The 12387-nt window shown below is 40.0% G+C and overlaps 1 protein-coding gene across 1 annotated transcript; it reads right to left on the reverse strand.

Moving 5' to 3' along the window:
* Positions 1-6840: 6840 nt before the first annotated feature.
* LOC141791310 (matrix metalloproteinase-18-like) lies at positions 6841-9952 on the reverse strand. Its single transcript, XM_074671640.1, has 10 exons — positions 9846-9952; positions 9406-9653; positions 9171-9319; positions 8468-8596; positions 8216-8377; positions 7999-8128; positions 7779-7912; positions 7535-7694; positions 7339-7442; positions 6841-7252 (listed from the first exon to the last, which is right to left on the reverse strand). Exons 1-10 carry the CDS (start codon positions 9942-9944, stop codon positions 7143-7145), a joined length of 1425 nt encoding a protein of 474 aa, XP_074527741.1. The 5' UTR covers positions 9945-9952; the 3' UTR covers positions 6841-7142.
* Positions 9953-12387: the final 2435 nt, after the last annotated feature.

Here is a 12387-nt window from a genome sequence, read left to right on the forward strand (position 1 = left end):
TGGCCCTGCGACCAAGACTCAGATAAGTGGTGGAAAACAATATGATGATGATGATGATGATGACAAGACAAAAACCTGCTTTTATCTCAAATTACGCTTTAATTCATAGCTTTATAAAAAACTTGCAGTGACCCTACAACGCTTAAGACTCTGGTATGACCACCCTGTGTGATGTTTGTTAAAACACTTGGGAATATTAGATGTAAAGGCAATATCAACAGTCTCAACCCACTTCTAAGATTATGATCACCAAACACAATGCTATTTTTTCTTCAAATACTACTACTACTACTACTACTAATAATAATAATAATAATAATAATAATAATAAAACCTGATGATCAAATGTATATGTATATTATCAATAACCCCCCATTTTCGATTGGGGGCAGGGATAACCACTGTTTATCTCACATTTACAGAACAACAGCAGCCAGCTGCCAAAGGACTTCCATGACTTGCAAAGGGAGGCGATGGAAATGTTGCATCTTCTTCTCAGCAGCATGAAGGAGGAAGAAGGAGAAGTAAAGCCTGGCTACTGGACCTCAAGGATTAAAACAATCAACAGGGTTTTCTTGGTTGTTTATATCATAATGTCCAGTCTGTTTTTAGCCATTGTGTTTTACCATTGGTATACGGATGAAGATTACTAACTAAAAACCATCAAACCTGCCTCTTCCGTAAACTTAAAGTTTCACAAGATTGTTCCCAAAGATGAACACTTTAAGTACTAATGATGAAGTTAAAGTAACAACATTGATAGTGTTACCGGCGCCAGACCTAGGGGAATCTGGGCCGATAGCAAGGGTTGTCGCAGGCCGAGGCGCGCTGCGAAACTTAATAGTAATAACACGGGACACTGTGAAGCAGGGAGAGACAAGACACACGTTAGCTCCTTGCTCTGCTGTAGCTCTGTTTATTTTTGAGCTAAAATGCTCAACACATTTGCATTTTCCATAACAAAGTTCATAACATTAACATCAACATTCAATAACATACATTTCCACATTCAAATGTTCGACCGTTTAACGATACAACGTGTAATTCAGTACCTTTAAGTAACACTGTAACATAAATCATAACTGTTATCTTCACCTTCACTTTCAATCTCAAACACACATTCACTTTCAGACATACGCGCGCACACAAACACACACGGGAGCGGACACGCACGAACACATACGCACACACACAATGCCGTCTCTGCTCTAAACAAACTACGCGGCAACACGGCGCTAGCATGCTAACAAAACAACGAACTCAGTAGCTAGCTCGTCTCGGCGTCACACACACTCGACGATAAAACACAAACACGACACTCATTCAATCAGTCTATAACCTCAAAATGTCACATAAGCACTCATAACAACCTTACTGATTGAAAAGACATAGTTTGTCTCGAAAATAAACTAAAAAAAACACACCTGTGAAGCAGGGACAGACAAGACACCCGTTAGCTCCTCGCTCTGCTGTAGCTCTGTTTATTTTGAGCTGCGCATGAGCAATGTAATGGTCTCCCCTGCGTTCACAGTAGCGCAACAGCGCCATCTGCTGACGCACTTTAAGCATATTGTAATGCCATAATATTGGAACTGCATTAAATCTGTTTGACACTTAACAAAAAAAAATAAGGGGGGTCTGTTATAATGCAAAAATATAGACAAGTAGCGTTTTCAACCTATTACAATAGCACTTAAAATCCATTTTTTCCCTTCAGAACTGCCTTAATTCTTCAAGGTATAGATTTATTGATGCTGGAGGCTGTTGCTCTATGTCAACATGATAGCTTGACACAGTTTCACAGATTTATGGGCTGAATATTCATGATGAGAAAGCCCCATTCCTCTACATCCCAAAGGGGCTCTATTGAGATCTGGCATCTGTGGAGCTCATTGGGGTATATTAATTGTCACGTCAAACAAACCAGTTTGAGATGATTTGGGCTGAAGATGGCTGCACTGTGCTCAAAAAGGGATGGTCAGCAGCAATACTCAGGTAGGCTGTGGACTTTAAACCAGGCTCAATTGATACTAAGGGGCCCAAAGTGAGACAAGAAAATCCCCCTCCACACCATCACACCACCAGCAGCCTTAACCTTTGAAACAAGACAGAGAATGGATCTATGCTTTCACGTTATTTACTCCTATTAAATTCTGAGCCTACTATCTGAATGTGGGGCAGAACCAACTAATCAGACCAGACAACATTCTTCAGTCCTCTATGGTCCAGTTTTAATTAGTTTCCTTCAAGGTTGGACGTGTTATTTGTTCAGAGATGCTCTTCTGCAGACCTTGGTTGTAACTAGTGGTTCTCGGACTTCCTGTTTTCTTTCTATCATTTCCAACTGGTCTGTCCATTCTCTTTTGACCTCTGGTTTCAACAAGGAACCAGAAAACTGCTGCTCACTGGCTATTTTCTCTTTCTGGGAACATTCCCTGTAAGAGATGGTTGTTGATTAAAATCCCAGTAATCCCAGTCATTTTCACTGGGTCTAAATGACTAACTGCACTGAGATGTTAGCATGTAATTGGCTGATTAGATATATGCATTAACAAGCAGCTGAACAGGTGTACCAAAGAAAATCAGGTGATGAGAGTCCTCTGCATGCACAATGTCTGTAGTTTGGGCACGAGATAGGCAGTACATGAAGAAGTTTGAAGTGTCAAATAATCAGTTTTTTCATCAAATTACATCAAAGTGTCAGGCTCAAGTGTCTTGATACTACACATTAAAAGATGTATACATGTACAATCATTAATGTAAAATATAAGGATCTGGGTTATCAGCATGAGAAATGTTTGTAATCTGAGTGTAACTGACCGAGTCTTAATTCAACCAGCATGCTTTGGTGTATGTATGTGAATACAGTCTGTGTGGAGAGCAAAAGCAGGCAAAACCCCTGCTGTGATGATATCCTGCTTTCCATCTGCAGTAAATTGATGATCATTTATTAATCTTTACAAACAGTTGTTTTTCATGGAAGAGCAGCTAACAAACTGCAAATTCAGATTTCTTATAATTTATTCTGTATAAATGTTCTGCAGAGATAGTTTGAGCAGAAATAAAGAGTGCTGCCTAACCAGTCTTTGTTGTCTCCCAAATTTGTGGATTTCTGATTACCTAACCTGACAATGTCTGCTGTAACAGACATGATAATCATTTTGTCTAATATCTGCATAGTTTCCTCATCAGCGCAAGCATTTACCATAGAAGCTGGTTCCTAGACTAGCATCTTAAGAGCGCTCCAATGAAGGGAAAACCCCTATCTCTGCTACCTTTATGGGAAGTTTCATTTACTCAGGTAGGTTTAAACTCAACCAATACCAATGTGGAGAAACCATATGACTGTGAGCAGTGAGACAAGCTTTACAGATTATTTTTCATGTCATATGAAACACGTCCTCATTAAGGACAGACTATTAAAGATTGTTTTTGACAAGTTTGAATATGACCAAACATAATCACAAGACATGACAAGACATGCACACAGAAAAGAAACTCTACCTTTTTCAGCTGATTGGATATCACACACCGTCTAGCTTTGAGTTCACAGCTAGGAGAAAATCTGTTTGTGTTTCTGTGACAAAACTCTAATGTTATTAGCCAGCCATATCAATACCAAGCACATTTATACTGGACTGACACCATGTAGCTGTTACGTGTTGGAAACTTTTAGCCACATCCCCACTGCTCTGTTCAATTTCTAACTTTACTAAACAGAGAAACCAAATGTCACCATGTCAGTAATACTTTTATTCAACCTGCCAAACAGACTAAGTCCAGGTATATCTGTCCATGAGTCCCAGTTCAAGTCAAGTCTCAAGTGTTGTTGAAAATACTAAAACTTAGTTCTTTCTACAACGACTTGTATTAAACACAGCTGAGGAAGCGACTGGAAAGTGAAAGGTTGCAAAGAGCTCTCTGGTTCCTCTCATTTAGCTCTTACTCACACAGACAGAGTCATGGAAGAGTTTTCCTTTCTCAGGTTTCTACCGAGGGGCAACATCTGGTAAGTAAAATGAACTCCATGCAGAAGTGCTAAAAGTCGCTGTTCATTGAGAATCTACTTGAGGCTGGCTGCAGAAAGACCAGGAGTCACGTACACACACAGCCATAAAAACAGACTTTTACTGCATTAAAAAGGATATTTACAGCCTGGTTCAAAAAACTGCTTGGGTCTGATTTCAATATCCGCACACACTGTATGTTGAGTGAATTATTTTTTTATACCTCTGCAGTTTAAAAGTTATTAGAATAGCTTGATTTTCCAATCTGAGGCACAGCTCTAGGGAAACTCACAGCTGGCATCATAGCAAATGTGGCCTTGATTGGCTTCATTTCACGGTTTCAGGAACAGAAGTGGTGATGTTGGGGATGCTTCCAGGTTTTACGTAAGTAAGTAAGTAAAATTTATTTGTAGAGCACTTTTCACAGATAAAAATCACAAAGTGCTGTACATAGATAGGTGCAATAAAAAAAACTTAAAGGGACTAAAAAATAGAATACCAAAACCAAAAGACAAACATAATTAGTTTTATACAGTCTATGGTTTCCACCCTATGAGACAATCAGGTGTGTAACGTTAGTGCAACTCCAATCCAAGTCTCAAACATGATTCCTGCGGTGAGTGCGGTAAGTGCAGCAGATTTAAGGAAGCAACAACCCAAATGCAAAAAAAAAGAAAAAAAAGAAAAGAAAAAAAAACACTAATGCAAAAAACACTGTGGAAATATAGCTACAATGGAAGTGAAGAGGTCAGTTATCCCAACAGACACGGAAAAGTTGTGAAAGCAAGCAAATGGTCGTGTGGTACACCAGCTGCACAGTGGCTCAGAGGACATCGCTACAAAGGATCATCAACATGGCCAAAAACATCATTGACTGCCCTCTCCTCACACTGGAAGAACCGCACCATTCCCGCTGCCTCCGAAAGGCAGGAAAAATAAACCAGGACCCCTCTCACCCAGGACACCACATGTTTAATCTGTTACCGTCAGGCAGGCAGTACAGGTCAATCACTACAAGGACAAACCAGTTCAGAGACAGTTTCTACCCAACAGCAGTAAGGGTCCTGAACAAAGGCTGAAATCAGTACCTCATTTGTTGTCATATAATTACAATACGACAATTACCTCTATGTCATCAATGCACCTGAACATGGCAGCTATTTTGCACTTTACACTGTTTTGCACTGACTGAAGGGCTCTTGCAATTTTGTTGCACTTGTTGCAATGACAAATGAAGTTTTATTCCATTCTTTTTCAACTTAAAGGATAAGTTCGGTTTATACAGCTTTTACATTGTTTATAGAATGAAGTAGAACAAAATACTCACCCAGAAGGCTTTCCTGATCCAAGCAGTGCTTCGGGAGATATTTAGATCCAAAATCGTGCAGTGGACGTCCATATAATGGGATCCATCAGGGCATAGACAGCGCCGCTCCTAAAACGGCATTAATTGTCAAAAACTTGTGTTTTTCACCAATATTCCATCATGGTCCGCTCCGGGTTAGTCCTCTGCTGCAGTCTGTGTCACTCCAGACAGCGCTGTTTGGCTGTAATGACCTCTGAACTGACAAAGACTTTGTTTACGTTTGCCCCTCAAAGAAAGAAGTCAAGAGCCGCCTGTGCATGCGCAGTACACTCCGGAGAGCCGACTGCGCATGCACAGTACAGTACAGTAGCGCTGACTCCTTTCTGAGGGGCAAGCGTAAACAAAGTCTTCGTGAGTTCAGAGGTCAGTACAGCCAAACAGCGCTGTCTGGAGTGACACAGACTGCAGCAGAGGACTAACCCGGAGCGGACCATGATGGAATATTGGTGAAAAACATGAGTTTTTGGACGATTAATACAGTTTTAGGAGCAGCGCTGTCTATGCCCTGATGGATCCCATTATACGGACGTCCGCTGCATGATTTTGGATGTAAATATCTCCCAAAGCACTGCTTGGATCAGAAAAGCCTTCTGGGTGAGTATTTTGTTCTGCTTCATTCTATAAACAATGTAAAAGCTGTATAAACCAAACTTATCCTTTAAGCTTTGATAAATATAGCTTTAATTCAATGTTATGGCATGACTGATCATAAGGCTGAATATATGAGGACATATAATGAATTCATTTTGCAATTGTTTGCAATCATGTTGTGGCTTTTGCAAAATGTCTGACACCTCCCAGCCACTGTAGAACCCATATCTCTTGTTTAGATAAACCTTACTTTGTGTGGATCTGAGGTTTAAGAAACTTATCCAAATGTTTAATCTCTGGACTACTTACCCCCTTCCCTCCAAAGTTTTAACCTGCCTGTTTGTCTGACAGACTATAAGCAGGGTCATTGTTAATGATAACAAAATGCCAAGGGAGACAGAAAAGTGAAGAGCTTGAAAAATGTTTTTACAAATGTTGCTTGAGGGAGGCGCTGGTGCAGCTGACGGATTAGGTTGAGTGCACAGTGAGATTAACCCTGGGTTCAACTTGCAGCCTTTTCACCCCGTCACTCCTCACTCTCACTTTGTTTTCTGCTCTGTCCACTTTTCTTTTAAGCCCCAGGAGGTTTTTGCTTGCTCTGTGTATTAAATCTAAACTAATGTCTAAGTTAGTTTTAATGACTGACTACAAATAATGCATGTTTCTGCATTTCCCTTTCTTTTCTTTTTTGATGAAAATCAGTCTTCCTACCACACAGGGGAAATTTAAAAAAAGAAAACAAAACATGTAAATAACAACCAAAAGAAGTTTTCATTGTGTTCCAAACATGTTTATTAATACTTGATAAAGCCAAAGGCATACATTCATCTGTCTTGTCACAGTAATGCTCAAATCAGTGCAATTTGACATGTTTGGTTGTAACGGTGATAAATAAAGTGATGTACTGCAACCTGTCGCTAAGTCAACACATTAACTTCATTAGACACTTAGGGTGAACAGTACAGCAAATAGCAAAGAAAAGCAAGATAAATATAATATTTAAGATAGTTAAATTATTTTGAATACCAATAGTAAAACAAAATACAAGGTGTTGTTCTCAGGAAGGATATAAATTAGGAACATATCTGTACGTTTATAACAATATAGCTATTTAACATATATCATCACATGCTACAAATATAGAGCCTTCATTGTCACACCTCATCAACTGAAGTGGTTTAGTACTTGTTGCAACGCAGGAAGTAGCTGTTCCTCAGCACACGGTACAACCTGCCGGAGCTCAGGCTGTACTCAAACATGTAGGGTCCGCTGTAGACGTAAGTGAAACCTGAGGAACAGAAGCACAGAGTTATTTTCTGTGCTGACTTTTATCTCAGCGCATACAAAATACAGATTCAATTCAACTGTTCTCACCTCTGTACTGGAAAGCTGCTGTGACCTCCCCGGTCAGGCCGCTGAAGGTCTGATCCACATTCTTGGGAAATCCTTTGTCCATTTTGTTTCTACGCTCGTCGTAACTGAAGAAACAAAAGAAGTATACCGTGTTTAAAACATTGTCTGATTAAAACCAGATTCTTGATTTAATCTCGTGTGACATCACTGCACATACCTGTAGTACTGGCTGCCCACAAAGAACAGAGTCTTGCGAGAGCGGACATCATAGAGGGCTGCATCGACTTTCTTGACGCTCTCAGGGAGACCGAAACTGGAGATGGACTTGGGGAAGCCCGGCACAGCATTATAGCCACTGAAAGCCCACACCTGACGACCTGTGTCCATACATAAAAACTCTTAGTACACTCATGTGAAGATAAGTTTTGAGTCTGATTAGGAGCTGTAGAAAGATACCGTACCTTTGAAGATCAGGACACTATCAGATTCTTTGCTTTCATAAGCAGCGTCGATGTTGACCGGAGCACTGGGCCAGAAGCTTTGGATGAGGCTCTGCTGAGGTGTGAAGCTCTGAGGGTAGCTACGCCAAAAAAAGCTGAAAGCACAAGAACAGAAATAGAGTCAGCGCCCTGTAAAACAGTCTAATATCAAGAGTATTTGTGCAGTTTGATGTTACATTACCTGCCCTTGAAGAAGAACATCTCTCCTCGCAGGGTGGCAACAGCATCCAAAACCATGGTAGAATCACAAGAATCAGGGGTGGTGGGAGGCTCGGGATCAGGATTGACGGGGTCCTTGTCTGGGTTTGAACCTGAAAGGGTGATAAAAACAAGGTTTTAGTCACAGCATTTGACTTTGATGATTGAGTTTTTTTAAGATTTCATGAACAGTTTCTCACCGTAGAGAGACTGGATACCGTTGATGTCATCACGGGGCAGCACAAAGGTGTCTGGCTCTCTGTAGATGTAATTTGGGTACATAAGCGCACCGGGGTCATCAGAGTGAGACAAACCCAGAGAGTGACCGAACTCATGGGCAGCCACAATGAAGAGGACGTAGCCTGTGGCAGAAAACACGGAGTTAAAAATCACACAGAGCTCAAGGATAACAAAAGAAACATTAAGAGAGGAGCGTGAAACAGCAAACTAACCGGTCTGTGAGCGGAAGGTGAAGGTCTCAGCGTCGTCGAAGTGGGCGTCGCCTCCGATGCCATTGCTGGGGGCAAAGGCATGGGCCAGGATGCCATCAGGGCCATCAAAGGGGTAAGCATCTCCGTGATCTGTAAGAGAAATCAAAGTCATGTCAAGGGTTTAAAAAAAAAATAAATAAATAAACCATCAACAGAGCAGGATGTTGTTTAATGAATTTCCTGAAAATGGGCCAAGTGTAACCATAAAAAACGAAACCCTATCGTCATAGAAGTCCAAACAGTAGCAACTAGAAACTACCATAAAATGTTTACTTTTCTCTTTGGTTGGCTTGTAAACATCTTACAACATCCAGTCACAGTGCAGCTGCACGCCAGTATGGGCAGCTGGAAAGAGCTTCACAGCTGCACAGAAACTGCACATTGTTGATTTCAATGAAATAGATGTAAATCTTAATGCTGAAACACTGTCTACATGCTCAGATGGTATCCTCTACTCCAGATCAACTTATATGTAGGTTTCCATGGTCATGAGAAAAATGTCTAGTGAGGACCTTTAAAGTGAGGTACTTTCTCACAGACTATCACGTGTTTGGCAACTAGCGGCATCTAACCCAACAGACCACACAAAAGGAATGGGTATTTAAGATTTAAACAGAGTCCAAGTTTATTACTGAGTTAAGTATAAAAGACGTTTCAGACTCACATTCAGTACCAAAGCTGATCATGATGTCAGCAGTGCCGCTGTAGATCCTTGTGAATCTCAGAGGAGTGACATTAGCCCAAACCTGCAGAGCTTTCTGAATGGAGTCGTCAACCTCTGCCTGAGACATGTCAGGTGTGTAGTTCTCGATTCTGAAAGATGAAAAAGAGACAGGATATTTTAAAATAAACTCACCAAAGAGCAGTATTTTTCATTTTTCTTTTTTCAGCACATTTACCTGTAGGTGAGGCTGTTTTTCTGCCACTTTAGGTCACGTCCAAAGGTGGAGTAGCGGGCGACTTTTCCATCTGGAAAGCCACAGCGAGGCTTCTTCATCATCGCTATCGTGTCTGCATCCAGGGTCCCTGTGATCTGCAGCCCGAAGAATCTCTGCATCTCACTCAGCTTCTTGGTCAAGGGGCTGATGCCTCGTCTGATAGTTGGACCTGACTCCTCTGTGAGGTTGAAGAACTTCTTCAGGTAGCTCTGCAAGAGAGGACAGGAGTGACCTTAGATGTGCATCAGCTGAAGAAATTACGCCTTTGCTGATAGATTAAGAAGCTTGTAGTTTTCTTCATGTGTTAGTGAATGGCAACATCCACATCACCAAAATTAAAGTTTCTTCAAGCAATACAATTAGAGAATGAGAAAAAAATGCATAAAAACAAGCTCACATACCTCTGCAAGATCCTCATCCTGCGTAGTAACCTGTGGTAATGGCCCGCAGCACGCAGCAGCTGCCAGGCTGAGAAGAACGCATAGTTTGAAAGTCTCCATGTTTTTGCTCGATGTGTGTCTGATGTGTTTCTGTCCTGCAGGCAGCTCTTATAAAGGCTGAGATCGGGGCGTGTTGAGCAACTACCTCCTTGACTCAGTGACTCAATTCTCCTTTTATGGATAGGAGAGGAAGTGGCGCTTTTATTGCTCATCACATAAAAAAGTTTCCCAGATAGAGACACCATAATTATCACGGCAACACACTATTATTTGGAAGATTTTCAGGAAATGGATTAACTACCTCAGGCTTTACCTTGGATGCACTATTGCCTCAACTACACATACCTGCAGAAATAGTTGTAAAACTTGGCATTTCTGCATTTTTGACTTTGATCGAACAGTTGAAATAAATGAACTTAAGAAATAAGAAATCAACTCATTTGGATCCAGATTCACTTTATAATATATTAAAATATGCACAAAAAAAATAAATCTAAAAAACGAATTCATCATGTAGCAGTTGTGTTAGGTACCTGAAAGTTTTAGTGTCTGACAGATTCTTTGCAAACCTTTTTTTTTTTTTAAAAAAAAGGTGTTATACAAATACACTTATTAACAATACTATTATTAAAGCTCAAAGACATTAACTTCATAAATCTCGACATTTTTTTCCAGGGCAAAAACATTTACTAAGGGAAACATCCAGTGGCCTGTGAGGTTTAAAGCATTAAATGTGTCCTACGGTAGTATAAGGATGGAATACAGACTATGGGGCAGGTCTTAGATCAGATTTGTCGTTGTGTTACATTTTATTCGGACTACAGCATTGTAAACGTGTGTCTGATGGTGAACACATTTCTTTAAGTATAAATAGCAACAAATACAGTTTCATGTAGGTCTTTACTGAATTACATAAAAGGCTCAATTGCAGCATAGTTAAATGCAATTGTCTGTTTTAGTTGTATTTATATAGAGCACTGTCAGACCTAAAAGGTCACCCAGCAAATTCAGGACGAAATATTTCAAGATGTATCACAGAATACATTTAAACTTAAATGTAAATTTTCTTCACTCAGGCATGATTTAGATGTGTGTATATTAAATGATGGTACATGTCATTCCACATTGAAGCATTCGTGTATAACTTCCTGTGCTACTCAGTATGAATTCTGATTGTACAAAGTATCTGAAGCATCATATGTATAAGTTTTACTTGAAAAGGAGCGACACGTGTCAACTGGTAATCTGTGCGAGTTTCTTCTGGATGGCCGACAGGAGCACGACCCCTCTCACGGTAATGTCAAGACTGTGGAATTTCACTGACTCCAACAGAAAGAAGTTTGTAAACACAAGTTTGATTGAAAGAAGGGCTCAAGAGGTGAAAACAAACTCTTGAGGCTGAGGTTTAAGAGATCGATGCTTAACAATAAATTAAGAAGTGCCATGTACACATATTTGATTTATAGAAGTAGAAAAATTTACATTCCTTTTTTTAATGTAATAAATACTAAAATATTTCATCCTGAATTTTGCTGGGTCACCCTTTAGGTCTATGCCTTCTTAGTACCAAAATATTGAGTTTGATAGCATCAAATGCAAATTTTACACAACCAGTCTTTATCTTTAGAGACCATGTGAGAAGTTTTCTTTATTGTTTAAGTATTGAAAACTGGTGCTGATGCCACTTGCTTCTGAGCAGGTGGCCCGAGTGTAAATCAAACCTGCAGCCCTGTTTCTGCATCTCACTCCTCATGTTTTAAAGCACGGACACTGGAGCACAATAAAAAACCTTTAGCTACAGCTTTGATAAAATTTATTTAGTATATTTGTATGAATTTTTTACTAAATCAGCAGCACATACACATTGCATGGAACAAAATAAACCAGTGAGCATTTTTAAAAATGATTTCCTGTTCAGGTATTTTCTCTCCTCAGGTTTTTCCATGCCTCTGATGCATCAGTGACTTCAGACTACCACTCGCTCCTCTGCAGCTGGAACGCTGTCATTGCCTCTGGGAAAATAGTTTGCTTCTTTGTGACCAAACGCAAACGTGTTGTGTCATGTCACCGTGCACAGAGATCTAATACGCAACTTTTCAAATTAAAAGTCCTGACGGGTGAGATGGTTATTGAATCTGCAGGAATGACATGTCACAAAATATGCACTTTAATCCACAGAACATGTCACAGAACAAAAACATCCATATTATAAAGAGAAGTATTATTTGTTTTGGGTTCAGAATCATTTTGTCTTTCACATCCACAAACTTAAATTAAACTTAAATTTTCCTAAAAAGGTCTTTTCACTTAATGTGAGAGCTTTTCTGAGTCAGTCCTGCTGGTTATTTTCCACCCAGGTCTCTCAAACCAATTAGTTCATCAGATTATTTAGTCACAGTTACAACATGCTGTACACAAAGGAAGGGTGACGTCTGCTGTGATATATTGTCTCAGACAGATTGATCAAATGTTTCAAAGTCAGGCACTCAGGCAGGACAAGAGT

This window comes from Halichoeres trimaculatus, unplaced genomic scaffold (genome assembly GCF_033239565.1).
Source record: "Halichoeres trimaculatus isolate MK-OKI-2021-1 unplaced genomic scaffold, fHalTri1.1 fHalTri1_scaffold_6, whole genome shotgun sequence".
NCBI lineage: Eukaryota > Metazoa > Chordata > Actinopteri > Labriformes > Labridae > Halichoeres > Halichoeres trimaculatus.

Excerpts from the sequence above, each read along its gene's own strand:
- LOC141791310 (XM_074671640.1), bottom strand. The coding sequence starts at position 9,944 with ATGGAGACTTTCAAACTATGCGTTCTTCTCAGCCTGGCAGCTGCTGCG. Across the intron at positions 8,597-9,170 it reads GATCAGCTTTGGTACTGAAT|ATCACGGAGATGCTTACCCC; the intron begins GTGAGTCTGAAA and ends TTTCTCTTACAG. Across the intron at positions 7,913-7,998 it reads ATGTTCTTCTTCAAGGGCAG|CTTTTTTTGGCGTAGCTACC; the intron begins GTAATGTAACAT and ends TTGTGCTTTCAG.